The sequence below is a fragment of the Antennarius striatus genome, chromosome 10, assembly GCF_040054535.1.
Source record: "Antennarius striatus isolate MH-2024 chromosome 10, ASM4005453v1, whole genome shotgun sequence".
NCBI classification, from domain to species: Eukaryota; Metazoa; Chordata; class Actinopteri; order Lophiiformes; family Antennariidae; genus Antennarius; species Antennarius striatus.
The window spans coordinates 19,404,939-19,428,433 of NC_090785.1; the positions used below are offsets into that span (position 1 = coordinate 19,404,939).

At 39.2% G+C, this 23,495-nt stretch overlaps 1 protein-coding gene across 7 annotated transcripts in view; it reads right to left on the bottom strand.

Moving 5' to 3' along the window:
- The window catches only part of si:zfos-2326c3.2 (mitogen-activated protein kinase kinase kinase kinase 4), a 62,133-nt gene that overhangs the window by 18,382 nt on the left and 20,256 nt on the right, over positions 1 to 23,495 (bottom strand). For 2 of the 7 annotated variants that reach the window (XM_068326057.1, XM_068326056.1), the window contains exons 10-20: positions 22,765 to 22,937; positions 17,429 to 17,501; positions 14,894 to 15,017; positions 11,749 to 11,865; positions 10,279 to 10,413; positions 7,724 to 7,795; positions 4,396 to 4,761; positions 3,721 to 3,855; positions 3,442 to 3,579; positions 2,525 to 2,595; positions 1,567 to 1,646 (exon numbers count right to left, since the gene is read on the bottom strand). In XM_068326057.1, the coding sequence (XP_068182158.1) occupies positions 1,567 to 1,646; positions 2,525 to 2,595; positions 3,442 to 3,579; positions 3,721 to 3,855; positions 4,396 to 4,761; positions 7,724 to 7,795; positions 10,279 to 10,413; positions 11,749 to 11,865; positions 14,894 to 15,017; positions 17,429 to 17,501; positions 22,765 to 22,937 (1,484 nt within the window). Of the gene's footprint in view, positions 1 to 1,566; positions 1,647 to 2,524; positions 2,596 to 3,441; positions 3,580 to 3,720; positions 3,856 to 4,395; positions 4,762 to 7,723; positions 7,796 to 8,907; positions 9,184 to 10,278; positions 10,414 to 11,748; positions 11,866 to 13,644; positions 14,591 to 14,893; positions 15,018 to 17,428; positions 17,502 to 22,764; positions 22,938 to 23,495 lie in introns of those variants that run through there. The other 5 variants (XM_068326058.1, XM_068326059.1, XM_068326062.1 and 2 more) reach the window with 5 other exon arrangements.

Genomic DNA, 23,495 nt, shown 5'->3' on the forward strand with positions numbered 1-23,495 from the left:
GTCATCATCATTAAAAACTGAATTGTTTTCTTATTGTGATCATCTGTTTTTTCAGTCTGGAAATTGCTTGATCAGTGAGTTCTGATGTAGCTGTTTCAAATGAGATGCTTGGCTGAGTTCAAGATGTTTTTCAGCTCACTATGCAGCTTTGCAGGAGCAGGAGAACATCTGCACACATGGTTATCTATATCTATGGCTTCAGAAGCACCACACCCTGTATGTAAGCTACATGTCATTTTACCTAACTCTCTGCTCTCACCTAGTTTACCTGCAAAATTGCTAGTCTCACCTAGTTTACCTGTTACCTCCCTTGTCTCCCCTAGTTTACCTGTCACCTTACCAATATCACCTATTTTACCGGAAGCCATGATGGCAACTGAGCGGCTCACCTATCAGCCAAGCCAGGCTCGCAAAGCCCACACAAAGCACAGATGTAACAAACTAAAACTGACAAAAAAACCCTAGAAAAACACAACTAATAATGTAATAAGAAATATCGACATAAAATGGGTGTAAATATTGTAAGTAGAGTAGAAGAAAAATCACATATGTCATCAAAGATAAGGGAGCTTTCTAAAGTTTTGGAGGAAGCCAAGATGAGGTCATGAGGTTATTAACACAGAATTTTTTCTCAGCCAACTTCTCAAGAAAATATCTAGTATTTTTCTGCCACAAGCTGCACAAAAGACGGTCAGTTTCTGGCATGACAATCTGTTGCTGCCTTTAAACTGGGTTCAAAACTCTTTTGTTCCACTGCATACCAATTTTTTTTTAACCTTTACAGTGTGAGAAGTCAGATGAAAGCAACAACTCTGGTTATACAAACCAAAGGATATACAGTCTGGATTTTTATAAACAGTCTATCAATGCCTTGTCTGACAACAAAGACCAATGATAGTTTTTGTGGTATTAAACTAAGACGTGATGTTGTAACTCTATATGAATGCTACATACACACTTGCAAACAAGAACACTATTCAGAAGCTGCTTTTTTCAGTAGCATCATGAGCAGATAAAAGGCTGTATGTTTCACTGAAGCTGTGTGAGTCTCCCGGAGAATCTGATGCTCCTCACAAAGGTCGAGGACAGCAGTCGAACTGAGTGGGAGGCATTACAAGTTGTTTCCTCTAAATTACACACAAAGGGAGTCTAAAATACTTCTCTTCCTCTATTTTTTTCTGTTTACATAGCATCTTCTTCGTTGTTGCGCAGAGATGACACGAAGCAATGCTTGAAAATTGATTTCTTCCTCTCTCAACACAAGTGTTGAGCGTGGCTATTTCAGAATGTGTGTTGAGTCTGATGTGGCAGCATGTATCTGGTGTGTATCTGTGGACACTGTCTCGGGTGTGGGGTGTATACCGTGTGTTCTGGCTTACTTTGTATCTGTGTCATGACCACACACACACAGCATGAGTTCAAATGGGGCCACATCTGCATGAAATCCAGTCTGCCTCTTTGTGCAGAGTTCAGCAACCACTGATTTTCAGGCTTGACTTTTAGGGCCATGCATCATGAATCAGCAAGTTACTCAGCGTGGGGAGAGGACAAATTAAGGTGACAAACCGAGATCATTGCTCCTGATGGGGGAGACTCCACGAAACACAGATCGTCCACCCTTATCTGCAACAGATGCTGGATCACCACTAGATGGAGAAAAAGACACACAGACCAACATTATAAGATTCTTTAAGTTCTAATCAAAAGTCTATCCTTCATGTTGCCCCTGCAATAACCCCATTTCCTCATCATTAGTTTCATCTAATTGAAAATTATCATCCAAGCTAAACTAATCTGATCCGTCTGTGACCGATTGTTCAAACACTGCATGTCAGTGTGCTGAATTACAGAGGGATATAAACCCTACAATAAACAGCACTCTACTCCTACTCTACATAGAAGAATATCTCTATATTAACTGCTGTTCTCTTAGCACAGTTACTCAAGAGTGTGTCTACATATTACTGGAGATAAACGTGTCAGAATTTACAAAGAAAGAAGACAAACACTGTTTGTATGAGGGAGAGGCTTATTTAATTATGGAGTGGGGAGGTGACAGCTAACCATAAGTGGTCACTTAAAACACATGTGGATGTATGATCTTGTTGGGTGTGAACTGACAGACTGAGCTCACCCAGAACCAGTGTTATTATTAGGTGAACAGTCTCTACAACACTTCACGCAGATACCAGAAATACCTATTTATATTAAATATGCATTGAAATTTAGTGAAAGCAAAATGTGAATCTTTGCTTACTTGCTTCTGGACGGACACAATGCTGTAAAACCAAAACAATTAGCTTAAAGGGGCCAAACTGGGTTGCAAAATCTGGAGAGTTCTTGAATTCATCATCAATCAAAAATTTTCATTGATCTTTTGAAGGACAAATTGATAACTTCTAATGTTCGTCTGATCGGACGCCATTTTTTATAGGCTAACAAAATAAAAGCCAGCCATTGTAAATACAACATCTCCCTTTGTTGTGTGTATGTTTATTGTGCAGACAGTGTAATAAAGGTTTACCTTGAGGCTGCCCGCTTGTGTACCAGCGCCAGCTCTCGACAGTACAACTTCGAGGTAGTGCGTTCCGGGACCTGTAATGTATACAAGTGAGGGAAGTACAGGGCTCCGTTTAATAGAGTTGATAGGAACAGAGTGTGTGAATATCTCAGTCTCCTGATGTTCTTGGTGGCAGTGTTCTTTGTTTTCACTTTTCATAAGTATGAGAAGGATGCCTTTCAATGACGTGTTCAGCCAAGCAAATATTCAACTTTTCAGCTTTTGCAACTAAAGAAAACTTTATGAACAAGAAATAGAACAGAGCACAATGAGGTCTTTAAGAACTTGCGGGGATATTATTTTTACTGAGGATTTAATAAGAAATAGCTTCATTATTTCTTTACATTTCGATATTGTTCCCTCAAACTATGTTTGCGAGAACAATATTGAGGGTTCCTTCTTAGCATGTGGGAACTCACACTGAATTAATCCACTGCTTTTTGATGAAGCGTGGGAAGATCACTCTGTTAGGTACTGATGGATAAACAAGGTCCCTCAGATGCCCTAATTGCAAGGTCATTTAAAATTGAGGTTCCATTTGGTGTCATGTTATTCTTATATTCTCACTTCTATTTTCCACCTGGTGACTATTTGACCTCCGCGGTGCACTGGCATCGTGCCCGGAGTGTCCCCTGCCTCACGCCCTATGCCGCCAAGATAAGCTCCAGCTCCCCGTGACCCGCTGCGGCGGACATAGCGGTGGTAATCTGAAGATGGCTGACTGACTATTTGACCTCTCATCTCTTGGGTCACATGACAGTTGCAGAACAACATCAGAGCAGGAAGAGAGCTGTGGAATACCTATCACCTTTATCTTGAAATTACGACAATTTAAGTTGATGTAAAATCCTCTAGCAGCCAACAGAACACTGGTTGCCCACCTTGGGTGGTGTCTCAGCAGCATCCCAGAAGACATCATCAGTTGAGGACATGAAGCAAAATGGAGACAAGGGGGAGACGGCCATATTTGACATAGAGCTGCTGTGAGGAGCATCACGACTCGCAAGCAGATTGGCATTCTGGCAAAACAAAGGATTCACACATGGTGAGGGTGAAGAAAGACTCTTCTTCTTCTCCTTTCGGCTTTTCCCTTCAGTACATGTGATGTACACACAGTACATCACATGTACACATAGTGCATGGGATGAATTGTGTTGTACCTCGTTGAGGTGAGCTCTCTGCATGGCTGGGGTACAGGGACTGGAGCTGCTCCCAGAGCCCAGCCTAGGATGCACCTGACTGGGCAGTCCAGTAGCCAAAAGAAGCCTCCTTAAGTTAGATTCCTGGACGTCCATCTATAACAGAAAACATGCATCAATGTGTGTGATTGAAAGTGTGTGTCTAATTAATGTGCAACTTGTTATGTGTTCACTTTGTCTCATATGATGCATACACATTTGTTTACATTGACTCTTTAAATAAACAATTAGGGGGAAAAAGGAATGAAAGAATAAATAAATGTAATTTTTTTTACCACAGTGTCTTGGCTTCTTGAAAATGCTTCTTACTGAATTGTTACCTTTCTTCTGTTTCTGTTTAGAGTTCCTTTTGGTATGAACCATGTTATGAAGAAAATGCCTCATTTTCAAACCTACTTTAAACGATTTTCCATCTAACAGTTTTCTTGCTTTCTGTCAAACTTTGTAATCAGAGAGGAGAAATAAGGTTTTTAAACTGTGATAAGGATGAGAAGAAGCCTGAAAATGAGACAGACAGGTGAAAGTGGAGAGAGTCTTCACTTTGCATTACATTTAATACAAGAAACTGAGCAGGATGGGCAGACAAATGAGGGATGTAGAGGTGATAAAGGACAGCTGTGGAGGGCAGGATTTTACCACAGAGTTCCGGCTATTTGCAGGTTGGCTGAACGAGGAAACAGAAGCACCAGCAGCAGCAGCAGCAGCAACAGCAGCAGCAGCAGCAGCAGCAGCTGCTGTGTTCCCACCATTAGATGTTAGCCTCTGGGCAGCTGCCACTGACTTTTCTCTTTGTGTCTGCCTCTCTCTCTCCCTCTCTCTCTCCCTGTGTCTGTGGTCATGCTGCAGAGACAGGAGCTGTGTCTGGTCCTTCGGCAGGGTGCGGTGGGATCTCCTACTCGCTGATGGCTGCTGATGCTGGGTCAGAGGCTGGGGCTTGGCCTGTGGCTGCGGTTGGGCAAGCCGAGCCTTGTGCTGCAGGAGCTGCTTTGAAGCCACAGGTCTCTATGCAGCAAACATGAAAAGCACAAATAGAAACTGGAGGAACCTGGGAGTGTCTATTTGATACAATATACATGTAGAGTCTCTTGGAAAGCAGTGAAAAATTGTCATTATAATCTGATTTCAACATCTATTACCAAGGATAGTTCGATCATCTTAGTTGGATCTTATTTCATTTTTAATAAAATTGCAAGACTCAAACAACACATTTCCATTGTCATTTTTACATCAAAGAAGTCCTAAAAATTTGACGATTAAAATTTGGCTCAGAAGGAAATGATCACTGCTGATGTAAATCATGAAGAGTAAGTCATTGTGGGATTGAGTTTACAGTGAGTCATACTGTTGGAATGATAAATACTTACTGACTGATCAACACTTTACACTTCAATTAAATCAAGAACATATGCTACAAAAGAGACACTCCCAGGTTCTGTAGAAACTGACAGGATGAGCAACAACACCTCTTAAAGCATACATGGATCATAAAGCTCCACGAGACAAACATTTAGAGAGCACTTCAGACAAAAGCTGGTTGGATTCACTTATTTGGTTTAAAACAGGCAATAGCTATGGCATTTATGAAACAGAATCAGTGCCATGCTGGCAGTAAAACTTGGTCAAATGATTACAGGGTTGAGAGTCTGAGCTGACAACTTTCTGAAGAAGAAATAAGTAGATGCACAAATAAAGACTTACAATCTACATGTGAAACAGAACCAACTGTCATCATCACCATGCATTTCTGCCAGTGTCAAATAATTATTTTAAGATTGTACAAATCAACACATGGACGACGCTCTAGCAGCCAAAAGAAAAAGTTATGCAGCTGGTATTGGGTGTCAGCTGAGCTGTGGCTAGCCACATTAAAAAAAACAAAAAAAGTAACTATGAATCTATGACACTTTGTCTTATATGATGCAAAATATTATGATTCCAGGCCTCTACTTTGTATAAACACACACTTTTAGTAATCCAGGAGGAATCTATCACTTTGAATCCGGTGACAATATACCAAGTAATTTGTCAAACACTAGGAGAAAAGGGAGAATTGTTGTATCATCGTTCATTCCACCCAAGATGTGAACATTGTGATCACATTCCAATCAGACGAGATGAGATTTATTTGATTGTCGCTCCAGAGGGTAAACAACCACAGATTTAAAGCTACTAGAAATGACAGGATACATAGTCAGAATACTCCATATTCCCAAGAAATCATGTGTGCCGCTATCACTGGAGCTGCAATGAATTCTTTCAAGGGAATTAAACAAATCTGCTGCACCTCCACTGTCACATCTTTTAAGTTATGCAAAAACCTTTGATGACTTTTTTATTATTAAGGTGAGATTGTGTTGATTGAACTATCAAAATAAGTAGATGGGGAAAAAAATGTAGAAGTGTGTTACAAGAAAAATCTATCAGTTATTTTAGTAGACACAGCAAAATTAGCACAGCAAAACAAAAACTTCTTGATGGTTTAATCTTAATGGTTTGATAAAACATATTCGTAGATGAACTTGTGCAGTCTAAGAGTCAAATGGAATGGCTGACTCAAGATTCCTCACTCATCTCTATAATTTTAAGCACAGACTAAGAGCAACTCCAGCAGTTTCACCAAAGAAGGAAAACAGCATGACTGCAGATCACTTAGAAGAGAAGAACAAAGAGAAGAGGGACTGTGTTATAAGAAGAGAAAGCGACAATAAAAACAGAAGTGAAATCTTAGGTGAATCTGTTTGCTTGAAACCCCCTAGTGAGAATAGCCTGACAACTGAAGAAAAATAGGAGAGACAAGTCGAAAAAAAGGCGAGAAATGAAAAAGGTCACACACTGCGAATAACGGAGGGAGGGACAATGGGAGGAAACAAGTAAGAGAGGGAGAAAGCATGCTGGGATCAGCAGAGACAAAAGGAGAGCGAAAGAGAGTGATTCTTTAAAACAACAGTGACGGCATGCGGTGATAAGCATTGGCTTAAAAGCTTGTCAAGATCTGACACTCCCGCTATAGTGGAGTGAGTCACTGCTGAGTCCTCAGTTGAGTCATCTCATACAAACAGAATTAAAAACCTTCACATTTCTGTCAAACAGGAAAACGACCAACTTTTCTCACCCCTGTTATCAGACCTCTGGAGTTAAAAACTCAGAGGTGACTGAATGACTGTGAAGGAAGTCAGAAGCCTCGTTTCTCCTTTTTGCTCTCTGCCAAAATTTTTATAATAATAACATAATGCAATTTCCTCCGGGATTATTAAAGTATGTATGTATGTATGTATGTATGTATGTATGTATGTATGTATGTATGTATGTATGTATGTATGTATGTATCTATCTATCTATCTATCTATCTATCTATCTATATAATAATATAAGTTTTATAATAAGTTTTATAGCTTTGACCTTTCAGGGTAGGTCAAAGCTATGCACTAGCTTTGACCATAGATCAAAGCTAGTGCATAGGTAGATAAAGGCACTAGCTTTGATCTATGGTCCTACTCACACTGGCCTTCTCCCTTGTCTTTCTATCTTATCCGGTTTCTGAGTGTACAAAAGTTGAAATTGGACCTTGAACTAGTTTTCTCCAGGTCAAGGTCATCATTTCATTTTTAACCCCTTTTGCCTCCCAAGTAATCTGCTTTTCGTTTCATCTTTCTATCTGCAGCAATTGTGAAGATATTTGGTGGATATACGAACAAACAGACAAACAAATGAACTAACACACCGCTTTGGGATGTAAAAATTGAGTTCATTATCATGACAGAGAGGAAAGGAAGAAAAAACTTTAAACATTGGTAGATAACATAAAAACAACACACCTAAAGACATCCTGAACTCTTCCAAACTGTATGTTTACTGAACAATGACAACTATAAAAAAAAAAGTTCTAATCATTTTTGGAACAAACTGAGTGATGATCCATAACAGAATAATAAAATATGAAACATGAAAAGTAATCATGTGTTACCTGCTCTGCGGATGAATCCTGAGGCCTCACTGGGTCTGAAACATCAGCACCCCATAGTCTGTCTGTATGGTCCTGTTTGAGACACACACACACACACGCACACAATATTTATTATAACCTACAAAATCTTCTCCATTGTTTATCATACCAGTCAAATGTTCAGTAACACCTACTCATTAAAGGCTCATTTGCACTGGTGCCTTTAGGTTGTGTTTATCAGACTTGGATATGAAGGCCGCATTCAAAAGAGCTAGATTATAAATCTTGTGTGATGATGATGAGGTTGATGTGAGATGGATCTCACATCAGCATTGTTATTTGAGTTGGCTTTTGAGAGGTAAAATCTAGTTTAAGTACTGTGGCGAAGGGAGACTAAAGTCAATCGTCTTCTTTTACTCTCTCATTTTATTACAAGTTTATAAAGCCTCAAAATACAAGTCATGATAACACAAAGCCACTGACCCTATCGCCATATTTACTGCAGTGGTATTCAAGGATAATCAGATCCAGAAAAAAATTCGACCCTGATGGCTTCTGAGGTACAGTAATGTGTGTCTTCTTCTTCTTTTCCTTTCGGCTTTTCCCTTCAGGGGTCGCCACAGTGAACCAATTGCCTCCATCTAACCCTGTGTTCTGCATCCTCTTCTCTCACACCAACTACCTTACAGTAATGTGTGTATGTAATCAGATGATAATGTGCATAGAAATGTCTGCTTCACACATAATTGCACCAGTAGGCATACAACCTGACAGATATTAACAGCACTGAGCAGGAAGAAATCAGTCTGTAACCCGCTGCTTGGTTCTCATCTACACCCACTGAAAGCCACTGGTGTGTGGGATGGATTAATTAAATGTGTTAGAATTAATGGCTAAAGAGTAATCTGAACAGAGCTCTGTCGTAGTTTAATATGATTGCAGTTAGCAGAGACAGCACTATAGGAGGACACACTCACATGGTGACTCACAACCGCTTATAGGTTATAGATATTTTATTTCAAATGAGAAACTACGGGAGAAAAACAAAACAGAAAATTTTTAGAAAAGTTTAATTTACAACTAATTAACAATCATTTCAAAGTGTTGTAACATGATTATTCATTTTATAAATCATTTATACACATCCTCTTTATATGAATTGCTTACTTGAAGATGACTAAGGTGAGTATACAACACATATTTTGAAGCCCTGAGGGTTTTTTTTTTTGTACTAACTTCCACTTTCTTTGTCTGCGTAGGTTCTCAGTTATCCAGGTTATCCAAAGCTGTTTAAATGAATCCACTGAAGACGTTTCGTCTGTCATCCCAGAGACTTCTTCAGTTCACTTCTTTAGAATATGCGAGCAGTGCGCAATTGCGCACGCGTGCAGCTTAGAACGAACACTGCACACGAGCCACATCTTAACGCAAACGAGAATGAGATGCGGTCACAGCCGATGTTGGCTCCATCCGCCAACTACCTGTGGCATTAAGAAAGCGTGGCTTATATATCGGATTTTTGCTTGTATGTCGATTAAAAAATATGGACAGAATTATGGCTCGTATCTCAAAAAACTGTCAAGCAGCTCGTATCTTGAGATATTACTGTATTTGTACTTGAATTTTGATGAGGCTGTGGCTGATCTACATGTTTACACCTTTTATTCCATAAGCTGTTTATAATCATAACTTTCACAGGTTTACCCTCAAAAACTCACAGCCTTTGTGGACAGAAGGCTTTAAGGCACCTGGTGCTGATGGGTACAGTCACTCATAAAACAGATCCAGCACATAGGTTGAAAAGACAGTTCATTGTTCACTCAGTGCAGCGCCAACAAACCATCACAGACACAACCAGCCACCACATGTTATTCCTTCTAACATGCAATTTTTTGGTGTCGACACAAACCACACATCTTTGGTAATACACCAAGTACACCTGTCAAAAATCAAACATTCGAGACTCCTTCAATCTCTTGTACCTTAGAGGCGACTGTCCAGGAGAACAAGAGCAGAAAGATCCCTTTATAACATATTTGAAAAGGATGTCCATTATAGTACTGTGAAAAAATTTCAGACTCAGGCATAAATATTTTGAACAATGGGTGATGTCATCATTGTGCACTGCTTTGATTTTATGAACAACAGTGTCTGTGTTTTCCAAATGCAGCAAGCAGCTGTGAAAAAGTCCATCTGAACAGACACTAACCGCTCACCACCAAACAGCAGCAGCAGATGGACACAGCTCAAAACCAGCTGGTGAATATCGTGACTACATTTGTCGGGCAGCCAGAAACACAAATCCAAATAAATGTTCATCTGGTTTGTGTGTACTGAATGTGTGAATATCCTATTGTACTGACTCCAACTGGACAATCAGTAATCTTGGCTTTGAAATATGCAAACAGAGGATGTGTAATCAGGCACATTTGTAAAATGCTTGTTTATCAAATCATTTGTTGACTTTGATCATGTGTGGCAAATTTATGAATAGAGAATTTGGATTGATTGATGATTCTAAAAAAGGATAATTACCAGACAAAAAACACCAAAGCAAAACAAGAATTTATCTTTACCTGTCTCCGGTCATTCCTCCTCTTTCTGTCATCCCCAAAGTTTCTATTGTCATGGAGATCTGACTCTTCTCCGAGCCATATCTCCTGAAGCTCCGCCCACTGAAAGGCACAGTCTGACAGCTGTCGTCTTTGCTGCTGGATAACACAAAGATAACGGTTAACAATTACACCATATATAAACTATGACATTATAATTCTTGGAATGTGACCATGTTATTGTTTTGCTATTTTTAAGTCAAAGCAATATATCATATTTCATTTTTTTTGTCTTAAATCTGCAGATTTAAGACCAACATGAAACATGGGTCCAATGATGGCAGGTTACTCTGTGGTCACATGATCTTCCATCCATCCATTTTCATTTATCTGCGTCCCAGATAACTGGAGCCTATCACAGCTGGCTATGAACAAAAAGTGGGGTCCCGGACAAGACTCCAACTTATGGGGCCACACAAAAGAAAAATAAACACACCTACAGACAATTTGGTGTGATCCAGCTAAGCTACATGTTTTTGGATGTGGGAGGAAGCTGGAAAACCTGAAGAGAACCCACACAGACACAGGAAGAACATACAAACTCCACTCAGAAAGGAACCAAACTTGGAACCTTGTTATAGGGCAACAGTGCTGTTCATCTCGGGTTACATAATACAGTATAATGAAATAAACACTCTCCTTGTTGCGGTGCTTTGATGCAACTTCTCTGCCTTGCTCTGATTCACATTCTTTGTCTCTTCTCTGTCACACACTAGAGGTTAAAACTAGCTTGGATACAAAAAAATCAAAAAGAAAAAAAAAGGCTTCTCTGGTTGAGGAAACTGTGAGAAAGCTCAAGGTTCATTTATGCTGGTTAAAGACATTCATTCACAAATGTATGTACATTTTTGTAGAACTTACGTATAGATACAGGCAAGACAGACAAAATGGAGCAATACCACCGGTAAATGTTGGGAACATCATTTTTACAGTTCAGGAAATAAAAGACAACTGTGTACAGAAACAATAAAAAAGCAAAAAAAGCAAAAGGAGAAAGTGAAAAACTTCTTCCTCAAGCCTAAATGTATTTCAAAGGTTCACCAACCACCGCCTGGCACATTATTAGCTCTGTTTTAGCCAATTTATATTGCGTAAGTACTGTATATTATTGAAACTTCCTCCTACTTTTGCCTTAGTTGTTGTCACATATTTTCATTTTTCACAGCTCTCTTGTGAATTTATCAGTATCACTGCAAAAGATGCATAAGGCGATTGGGTCATTGATAGATACACCATTTGAAACGTTCAATTCTGTTTTCTTTTTCACATGAATGTAATATAAATGAGCCTTCAGAATGACAAAGTTACAACTAAGCAACTGGAGGTGACACTGAACAGCTTTTTTGGAGAAACAGATTTTTTGTTTTCCAGCAGTAATTACCTATGCACAGACCTGTGCAGTGAGTGAGCGACAAGGTAATGCAGAGTACTTACATCTTCTAACTTTTGCCGTTGCTCATGTTGCTGCTGGATCCTCTTCTGTCTGTCTGCCAGTAGCTGCTGCTTGTATCGTTCCTGCTCTGCCAGCTGCTGCCTGTGCTGCTGTAATGCCTAAACATCAGAATCAGAATCCTCTATTAAACATGAATTATCACCAATTATTGTTCAAATCAAGTCATGGCGCAGTAAGATTGTTACCCTCTGAAATCTTTCATTGAAAGCGTAAATATATTCCCTTAACCTAACGCTCCCTTAGATAAACTGAATTGTGAATTGAACCTTCGACTGGTCCAGAAAATGAGCTGCAGTTCCAACTGTTAAGTGTCACATCACACCTTTTAAAGACATGAGGCTGATTCCTGAGTGTGAAATTTGATTAAAGTTCACGCTGGACTTTATGCTAATGATCCTACATCCAAAAGATGTAATGTTTTTCATTTGAGTTTAGGTAATACTTTGTGTAGTAAAAGGCTAAATTGAATGAATGGTATGAATGAACTAACACCTGCGTGCTGCTTTATCTTTTAGTATTAGCTTTACTATTATTATTATTATTATTATTATTATTATTATTATTACTACAGACAATACCAACTACCGGGAACCCTTGGAAATTCCACAATAAAATAATAATATCAGACTTCATATCAAATATGAAAACAAATGTATTGGTATTATAAACCAAGTGCACCCAACATAATCAAAAATCAACGTGGTGACGTGACGACTTTGTGTTGGCAAATAATGGATTGCGCTGGGCGGGCATTGCAAAGCAGTAGATGAATGTTAGCAGGCTAACTGGAGAAAGAAAGCTAAATAATTGTCAGATTGGGAAAGGAACTAACATTAAAGGAAAAGGCACCTGTCAAAAGAGCAAGTGGAAAAGAAATTTTAGAGAAGTGATAGTTCTGTTAGCTGACTACATGAACAGAACTGCATGTAGTTACTTAAAGACTACTCCTGTCAGATGCCCGAGGAGCATTTTGAATACTACATCTATTGTCTGATTCCAAACAGAAACCATAGCTAGACAAACTGTTTGTGATAGCCAGCTAGTTTCACTCAGCAATCTTTACTATTTTCTGTGTCGTTCCTGCTGTTTGGACTCTCTGCTCAAAAACATGAAAATTGTTGGAACAGTTATGACACACTAAAATTGTGTTAACTGCAAATCCATTCATAGTTAGTGATGGGTTGATGAAGCCCCATGAAGCATTGAAGCTTTTCATCCCAATCAGTTCACTGAGTTTCAAAGCTTCATGAGGCTTCATTTTCTCTAGTACAACATCTACTGGATGATAAAATATCAGTAGGCATGAGTTTCAAGTGTGGCATTTTGCAGAAAGTCTGTGAATAAAACTGTCAGCAAAATAAGGAAGTATGTAAAACATGTATACTTCAGTGATGGCAGTACACTATTTGTGTTAATAAAAAAATAAAAAAATCTAATAAATAACTCTATTAATAATTCCCGTAGGGAAATTACTTTTGTTTAACTCCAAATGCTTGCATACGTATACAGTATACACACACACACACTGGCAGTATGGATCAGTAATGATCATTTGGAAATGACGAAAATTAAAATAGAGTAAACTTGTACAGTGAGGGAAGGGGTATAAACAATGATCATGCTTTTGTAATGCTGAGGTATAGCCAGTGATTATGCTTGGTCATATAATTGGTTTTTATTTCAAAACGTATTTGGCCACTGTGGCAGGTCTTCGGTGATTTTTTTTTTGACAATATTTCCCCTGCTGACCCAAAACTCGCGGCAAGGAATGTGAATGAATGAATGAATGAATAAATAACTATATAAAGTTTATGACTCATAAAAAAACAGACGAACAAATATCCAACTGTGAAGCATGTTTATCAACGCGTCTTTGACATGGAGCTGTTATGTGTCAGAAAATAACCGGTGTTAACTCCATCCATTCTGTGTGTACATGTAGACACGGGTCACACACACTGACGTCACAGCGGTTTTTTGTTGCAGGGAGACCCCCCCCGGATAGAAAAAGTTTCAGTTACAGCGTCCACATGACAACACATTACTGGCGTTTTCAAAAATCTTCACTTTGACCAGCGTTTTCGTCCTGGAAATCTGTGTTGTTGTGTGGACGAAAGGCGTAACCGCAACAAAAAGCGTTGCTGCCCGATGCCTTATGCCATATTGCTCACATGATTCCTTCTGTCAGATTCACCGTGATTGACAGGTAAGTGGGTGGCGTTAAAACGTGTCAGTGTGAGGTTTTCAAGTGAGCTTATTCCAATATATAAGTGGGGAATTTACGGCTGTCACTGACAAATTGTTATCAATCATTAATTAGCATTATTTTCTACATTATTATTATTATCATGCATTATTATTATTATTATTATTATTATTACATAACAAATTATTATCTTACATATTATTATCATTATTATTATTAAGCATTGTTTTTTATTTTTCTGCATTTTTTTTTTCACTGAGGAAAAGACAGGAGACAGAGCTGGAGGTAGCACAGATGAAGATGCTGAGGTTCTCTCTGGGAGTGACCAGGATGGATAGGATCAGGAATGAGTACATCAGAGGAACAGCAAATGTTAGAGGTTTTGGAGATAAAGTCAGAGAGGCCAGACTGAGATGGTTTGGACATGTCCAGAGGAGAGATAGTGAATATATTGGTAGAAGGATGCTGAGTTTTGAACTGCCAGGCAGGAGGCCTAGAGGAAGACCAAAGAGGAGGTTTATGGATGTAATGAAAGAGGACATGGAGGTAGCTGGTGTGAGAGAAGAGGATGCAGACGACAGGGTTAGATGGATGCTATTGATTTGCTGTGGCGACCCCTGTAGGGAAAAGCCAAACGGAAAAGAAGAAGAATCTGCATTATTTTATTTACTGATCATTTATCCAATATCTTACAAAGTGAAGTAGAAAAAATTGTATAACCAAGTACAGCAGCATCTCACAACTGAGAAACATGAACCGCCAAATTGATTAAAGTGATTTACCAAAAATTAACTAATTTAGCACTACTGACTAAAAACCAACTACTAAACCAAACCAAGTACTATTAGCATCATTAGAATAAACCATATAGTATTATAATGACTGAATGTGTAGGATTGCACAGGTAGCCAGAAATCTACCTGTTGCTTTTGCTGAACCCCGCCTCCTCCTTGACCTCCATCTTTCTCCCCTTCACAGCCTTCTGTCTGCAACCGGAGAAACTCCCGTCTTAGCGTCCACTCACCAGGAACATTCACAATGGAGCTGAAAGAAAAAGACAGGAAATAAGAGGAGCTGATGATGCCTGTGACCGGTAAGCCAAAGAAGGTTTGAGTATGGTTATATCAGTGTTTTTCAGCCTTTCGCCGAACAAAAATGTTACAAAATGACACATTGTAGTCTAATAGAATATATACAGTATAATTACAATACAGTATTTCTATTTATTAATACTCACTCAGTGTGAAACCTGGGCCTGTTTAGAATCTATCATTTGACAGTCAGCCTTGAAAAGCTCACCTCACACAGATACTGTATGTCCGTATAAAAATGGGGGCAATATTAAAATAGCTTTGACAGCCGGAATGGGGAACTCCTTGGCAGCAGTCAACCAAAAACTGTCCAAAGGTCGATCAGCAAAGCTTAGCTTTAGACCATGGTTTTGTTTTAGTTCAGTTTGTACCTCATCCTCCTGCTGGGTCAAGTCCTTTGCAACAACTGGATCCATAACCTAGTCACAGCATTCAGTAGAGGCTGAACAGAAATACAAAGACGTCTTCTCCTCAAGAGTTTTCATATGTTATCCTATTATCTCACACAATACAGCAGTATTGACATCTTTCCATTTCTTGGTGAGTGGGAAAATGTCAAGCTTGGTACGTTCCACATGTTGTTGCCAGAGGAGTAATAAAATCCATATATTTTATGTGCTTATGAGAAGTATTTCATTGTGAGTTTGCATTCTGTGTTCAGTTCAATCAGATGCTGAAAAAAGTCTTATTTCAATGTTAATTTACTTTATTATCCTCATGGGGAAATTATCTAATCAGTCTTTACTACATGTTTTGAACATAAGTTTTGAACATGCATACAGTAATCCCTTGCGCATTTGCGCATCAACACACACGGCTTCACCTCATCTCGGACTTTTAGTAGGTGGTCACGAGTGACCTTTTTTCGCATTCTATTGGCTGACGGCATCCGGTGGTGCACTCGTTCCGTCAGTCTCGGACTTCTGTGAGACATTAAAGTCCTTTAAAAAGTCTATCGGAGTTTGGGAAAAGGTAATACAGATAGAAGGTGGTGTAATATCAGTATGGGAGGGTTCTTAAACGTTTAAATTACTGTAAATAATACGATAAATACATCACGATCTCAATCGCAGATTCCTCAATCGAGTCTGGTTCCTGGAACGCACTGGCCGCAAAGACCGAGGGCGCACTGTGTGTGTTTGTGTGTGTGTATTTTATCAGGTATTTATATACCAGAAATATGAGTGTTATACGAGTGTTATACGAATGCGTGAGGGCGCACTGTATATATATATATGTGTGTGTGTGTGTGTGTGTGTGCGCGTGTGTAGGGGGGGGGGTGCCTTACTCAGGGGCACTCAACTGACACATCCCACTGTCACACTCCTGATGTATTTGGCTCAACCGACGAACTGATGTGTGTCAGGTATGCCAGCCCTGCACATCACCCATTACTTGCAAGCAGCTTTGTGTAATCAGACCCCTCAAGTGTGAGAAACACTTTAAGTCCCTGTCGCAGCTCATGTACACAGGCCAGCACCTTACCATGTGACTCAGCCATGGCCGTGGCTCCATCAGTGGAGACACCTGTTAGGGACATTCCGATGTGACTTGAAAATGTTACCATTTTGTTCTTTTGTCTGGCAGTGCCGTTCAAAATAGAAAGTTTTCTCCAATGGTGTTTCCAAAAATGTACATTGATTGCAAGAGTTGAGCATGTCCACTAATATCCGAGAATCTTTCAAGTTACAACGCAAATTTCTCACTGATCTGTATCTCGTCCAAAACAACATGTCTTGATGTCTGGAGACATGTCACCCATGTTTCTCCATGTGTTCACACAAGCTTATGAAATAGTCTCCTGTGTTAAAGTGATGGAGATGGTCTTGGAGCTAGCTTGGGACCATAGCACTGTTGGATAGCCTTTCATCACACACACGTAAGCATAACAGGGTGAAACTAAAGGAAGATAGCTTTGACTGTATTGCCTCGTGTTCACAGGTGTTGCTTTCTTCTGACGGACACACATCCTTGGGCCTTCATCTTGGTCAAAATTTTGTCCAAGGCCCAGGCATACATGCTGCCCTCCAGTGGTATGAGAGACTACTATATTACTCTGCGAGGCAGGAGAATCCAGATTACTGCGCAGAGACTCGACAATGGCATTTTTTATATCAATTAAGTGAAATTGGTTATTTACCATGGCAAACCTGACATTCTGTCATGGCACAGCGGTAGTAAAATAATGCTCTCTAAGGTGACCTAAATCATTAAGAGAGTTCATAATATTCAAAATGACACTGGTGATACCAACAATGATAGAAAATGTTGACATTGTTTACAGGTTTCTGAACTATTGCATACGGGAATATGCTGCAACATCTTTTCCAAAAGTATAAATGCCTAATGTTAGAAGATTTTTACCTGGGTTCTCCTTCCTCCTCTGTCACCTCATCCTCTTCTTCTTCACTTCCACTATACTCATATTCTGGACCCTCTGAGAGAAAGGGAGAAAGAAAGACACAAGGACACTGCAATGTAATTTAGATCAGAAAAGCAAAAAAACAATAACACCCTTGTATAGAATGGTAATTAATGGGTACTTTTCAATATGATTGAGCTATGAGAGCTGAAAAACTGAGCTGATCAACTGATCACCTTCTCTATCATTGTTAAAACCTGCCTTCATGAAACACCATCAGGTGATACTGTGGGTTCAGTATTTATGAGACCGAGGTTCTTGGATGTCATGGGGTGTATTGTTTTCCTCAATACACGATCAAAGAGCTTAAACTATAAGGTTGTAAAATAGTTGTCTTACAGAGTCTTGGGGCATTACATGACAACTCCTACAGAAAACAGCACTCAGCACCATTCTGGGGCTTCAGGCCAGGAAGATGGGCTAGCCAGGTCAAGCATGACAACATTTGGCTGACATATGGTGCAGAAGTAGTTATAACCAACTCTGAACAGTTACATGATGTTACACATGTTACTGTTATCACGGTGAAAGGTCACATGACACAGCGTTGGAAGGAGGTTGAAGACTGACTGATTGTACATCTGTAAGACATTTTCAAGTATGCTCAACGGCTCTGCTGTCAAGTTTGAAAGTGTCGATGTGTGTCATGTTTTTGTGCCAGATCTGGAGGAGATGGGATAATTTGAGGGTTAATGTCTGCTGTTTTTGCTCTGAAGACAGGACCTTTTTTGAGGTAATTCATCCTCAAAAACATACGCTGTCTTTGTCTGACACATCCTATTTATATCCTGTCTGGACCATTGATTTTTTTCTTTATTTCTGCTGCAGGGACATTTTAAACTACCTGTTTTTGTTACTCTGGAGGGTGGCATTTGCACGCAAACATACGCACATACATACACACAAAATAAACCACACACACAAAGTCCAACAGTCATTAGTGTGTTTTTATAAGCTAGCAGAAGATTAGAACCAGATGGCCATTCTGTTTCCTCCTTCCTTCCTCCCTCAGCTTCTCTCTCCTTCTCTGGTCAGTTTCTCTCTCTCTCACTGACTCCGTCTGTCTGCTGTCCTTCCCTATAGAGTGTCGTTTAGCTTCCAAAAAGAAAATGAATGAATCTGATGGACAATACCATGATTGACGCAAGTCGGGTATCCACAAGAGAAACACAAAAGTGCAGTCATAAATATCTGTTTTCTCTTCACCTCTCATACATTCTTTTATTTCCCAGTTTGAATACCATCATATATTCAGCACAAGGAACTCATTCTGAGTGTAATTCATTTACAGAACAGGAGGAACACAGCATCCTCCATTCTGTGATGCTCATTTGTCTCTTCCTTCTTGCCTTTGCCTATTTTTCTTCCTACATTTTAGACTTTCTCTTGTTTTTTTGTGTTAAACGTTAGCAAAACTGAACACTGCAGAGTTCTGTACTTACAGTTCTGTACTTATGTTCTCTGCGCTTCACTATCTCATTAATTGGCTGTCTCAATGTTTTCATATTCAATGCAGATGAACCACGTATTATATTAAAGTTTGTTGGGAAGAAAAAAACAGTTGTCATGTGTGACCTGCATTATCAGAACTCCTATCATTTCCTTAAAAAGTTTCTGTCTTCAACAGTTTCTGCTCAATATGCTGTAGGAATAGTGGACAGGTTTCAATGTATGGACACCAAACATAAGTGTGTTGGGTATAAAGTATTCATCTGATACTGGGCTCACTTTTCAACAACAGAACGTTAGCTTCAGTTAATTGAACAAGTAGCAGAGGAATGCCAGCTGCAATGTCAGCTGTGTGGAAATATGTTAAATGTCAGTAATGACGACAAACATGAAGCAGACTGATGAATGCACTGATAAATTTTCAAAAACAACTATCAAGGAATTTGATTAAACCCCCCAATGAATCAGCACAGCAATGAGTTGAAGGCACTCTGCTAATGCTAGCAGCAAAAAATATCCGTTCCGGATTTCATCATCTTCTCAGCATCGTTGATCTCAAATATGCGAAACTCAGTTATTACTAAATCACAGACATTGTCCCAGCAAAGCTGCACATCTCCATGAAAAATTGCATCAGCTGCCTGCTGCATGGCATTTTGGACTTCATCTACAGTGCTTCATCTACAGTGCATTGCTAAGCCGATGTCTCCAATCACTTTAACCACGCAGTTGATGGATGAAGTTTTTACTCTTCATCCTCAGATGATGCAGCTTGGAGTTTGCATACTAACTAAGCAACAGTAGATGCATTTGAGGCTATGATTCAGACATGAGGCATTTCTAAAACTTCTGCTCATCTTGTGCTCCAGGACAAAACCATAAATATAGTGAGACAGTGAGAGGTGCTGAACCTGCTAGCCTGCAATTGGTTGTTGTTAAAGAAGGGCTTTTATTTCAGTTTTGCTGAGCCATAAGTTGGAGGAATCAACTGATTGACTGTTACAGTCGAAGAAAATGTAGAATCTGACTAAAGCAGTAGTAAAATGTAATGTTAGTATTAAGTAATAATAGTGATATGCCTATGTGGCAAGTACTCAAATGTATCACAACTAATTCTAATTTGCCTGACAAAAAGTGGTATCAGTGCATCAAAATTACATGCTAAATGATGGGTTTATATCAGCCAAATGAGTGAAGACATAGCAAACAACAGCCCAAGCAGAGCTAATTGTGTAAATTGGGGGTGATGTAGCCAACCTAATGAAACGTTTTGATTCACAGCATGCCACAAATGAGCAGATATGCAGTGCTTTCCATAACCAGAGCACATGCTGTGCCACCTGTTTGGTTAATGCACTCTCATATTTAGTAGTTCTAATAGCCACAGTAATATCTAGTAGATGCTAATTGTTCTAATTTTACTTTTAAAAGGCCTGAAACTCACCAAATGAACCTGTGAAGTATGATGGAAGAATCACATATTTTATATGTTATACAGTGGGGCCAATACGTATTGGGCAACCTAAAAAATTTGCAAGTTCACCCATTTAAAAAGATGAGAGGTTTATAATTTTCATCATAGGTACACACCAAGCGTTGGTGTAAAAAAAATGTAAATGTAAAAAAAAAATCCAGGAAATCACATGGTATGATTTTTAAACATGGGTGGCCAATAAGTATTGCCAGCCAGCAAAAGGTACTTATAATACTTTGTAATGTAGCCTTGGTTGGCAATGATAGAGGTCAAATGGTTCCTGTAGTTCCTGACCAGGTTTACACAAACCTTAGTCGGTATTTTAGCCCACTCCTCTGCACAGATCTTCTCTAGAGCTGTGATGTTTGAGGGCTGTCGCTTGGCAATAGTTTTAATCCCCTCCACAGGTTTTTGATTGGGTTGAGGTCTGGAGACTGGCTAGGCCACTCCAGAACCTTGATAGACCTTTTATGGAGCCTATCCTTGGTTATCCTGGCTGTGTGCTTTGGATCATTATCATGCTGGAAGACCCAGCCAGATTTCATCTTCATTTCTCTGACTGAGAGGAGGAGTTTTTTACCCAAAATGTCACAATACATGGCCCCATTCATCTTGCCATTGATACAGACCAGTCTTCCTATCCCTTCTGCAGAAAAGCATCCCCAAGCATGATGTTTCCACCCCTATCCTTCAAAGTAGGAATTGTGCTCTTGGGATGCAACTCAGCATTCTTCTTCCTACAAACACAGCGAGTGGTGTTTAAACCAAAAGTTCAATTTTGGTCTCATCTGACCACATCACATTCTCCCAATCCTCCTCTGGGTCGTCCACGTGGTCTTAAGCAAAATTAAAACGGGCCTTTACATGTTTTTTGTTTCGGGCAATGCAGGATTTCATCTCATGATGACGTAGTGTGTTACTTATTGTCATCTTTGTGACGTTGATTCCAGCTGTCTCCAAGGCATTGACCAGTTCCCACCGTGTAGTTTTGGGTTCATTACACGCTGTTCTCCGGATCATTCGAACTCCATTAAATAAGATCTTGGAGCTCCACTCCTAAGTTGTTCAACAGAATTATTTTAAAAAAACAAACTAATGAAACAGGCCTGGACAAAAATGACAGTACCCATAACTTAATATTTTGCTGCACAACCTTTTGAGGCAATCACTGCAATTAAACGATTTCTGTAGCTGTCAAGACCTCTGCACCTCTCAACAGGTATTTTGGCCCACTCCTCATGAGCTCCTGTTGTTGTCTCAGGTTTGAAGGCTGTGTTCTCCAGATAGCATGTTTCAGCTCTTTCCACAGTGTTCAATATGATTTAGATCTGGGCTCATAGAAGGCCACTGGAAATGGCGGCCGGTGTCCTTCCTCTGTACAGACTACTAGCTTCTCTCCAAAGTCTTGGCCAACAAGCGAAGAAAAGTGATTGAGCAGGTTGATCATGTGGACCAGACTTGGTTTCCAGCTAATCACGGAAAACGTTCCATGTAATTTGGAATATTTTGGAACTCTCAAATTCATTCGGCACAAGAATTAGTCTTATTTTCATAGGCCAAGAAAAGGCTTTTGATGAAGTTGAACACACATACATGTGGTATATGCTCGCAAGTTTTTGTTTCAGTTCTAAATTTATAGCCAAGATTCAGACCATGAATAAAGACACTAAGTGTGTACTTAATGTTAGAAGTGTTCAGTGGTTGTTTGGTTTAATTTATCTATATTTGTTTAGTTTATTATTTTGTGTATTGTTTATTTGTTGGTATGTGAATTCTCTTTTTGTGTGAATCTCTATTTTTGTTGTTGTATGAGTTTGCTTAATTTGTAACTTTGATTTCTGTGATTTTTAAAAATCAGATCTTCTTTTCTTTCTTCCTTTCTTACACTGAAATCCTCATTCATTCACTCTGCAGTCACACTAGTGGAGTGACTGGTGGTAAACTACATACATCTGTAATCACACCTGCCCTGGCACAGACTTGACAGAGGCCTCACTGCTAATCTACACCAACAACCTCTACAACCAACACCATACATACAGTCACATTCATACAGCAGCTTAAGTCAGTTTGAGATAGTAGGCAAGATGGTTGAAGTGTCTTGGCCAAGGACACAACAGAAAATGACCTATCCTACTTGCGCAACAGCCATCCTACTGCAAAAGATATAAAATATTTATTTATTTGGTTACAATCAGGGCTTGAATCACATTTGGGCAGTTTGTGCATATTTACAAGCAGTTGTCCAATGTTTTGCATGTCTGTTCATGTTGTGTTGACCTGGCAACAGCTTTTGAGTCTCTCAACCTTGTTTCTTAATACCTTCTCCTATCTGCTCCTGTTGTAACTTCTTACCTTTCTCTCTCTTCTTCCTTGTTCTGTCCAGGTGATCTTTAAGCATAATGCGAATTTGTCGCTCATTAGCCAGATCTTTGATGAAGGCGTGTCTCAACAGGGCATCAGTAGTTGGACGATGCAGATGATTTTTGACCAGACAACGATCGACGAAGGACAAAAAGCGCTTTGACCTTAAAAGACAAATGAACCAGGGAAACGGGAACCAAAATCAAAACATAAAAGCATTAAAAAACTAAGTAAAACTGTTTTATTTTAAAATTTCCAATTCAAATACTGTCAGTTTGAGCCAAATAACTTATTATAACCTTTAAATAATTAAGCTATAATTTGTAGATTTCATTAAGAATCCAAGAGTGGGCTCATTTATTAACTACAATCTATACAGTACTGACATCATGTCAATTAATTTGCAGCTACAATTGTGAATACATTGATTCATAATTTAATTTCTAACCCAATGGTAATGACTGAATGTCAATAACGCCTGATCTGATACCATTCCTCAATAATAGAGTCCACGCTTTAGTGTTTATAACAGACACTGCAGTTATTCTGTTTGTGTGGGAAATACTATCTTGCTTGCCTTAAAGATCTGTCCTCTAACTTTGCAACAAGAAAAGTAACAAATAGATAAATTATAATTATTGCTAGTTGTTAGAATAATATTTACAACAGCAAAATCATGAATCATTAATGAATCACAAAGTAGTGTAAAAAACTAATCAAAT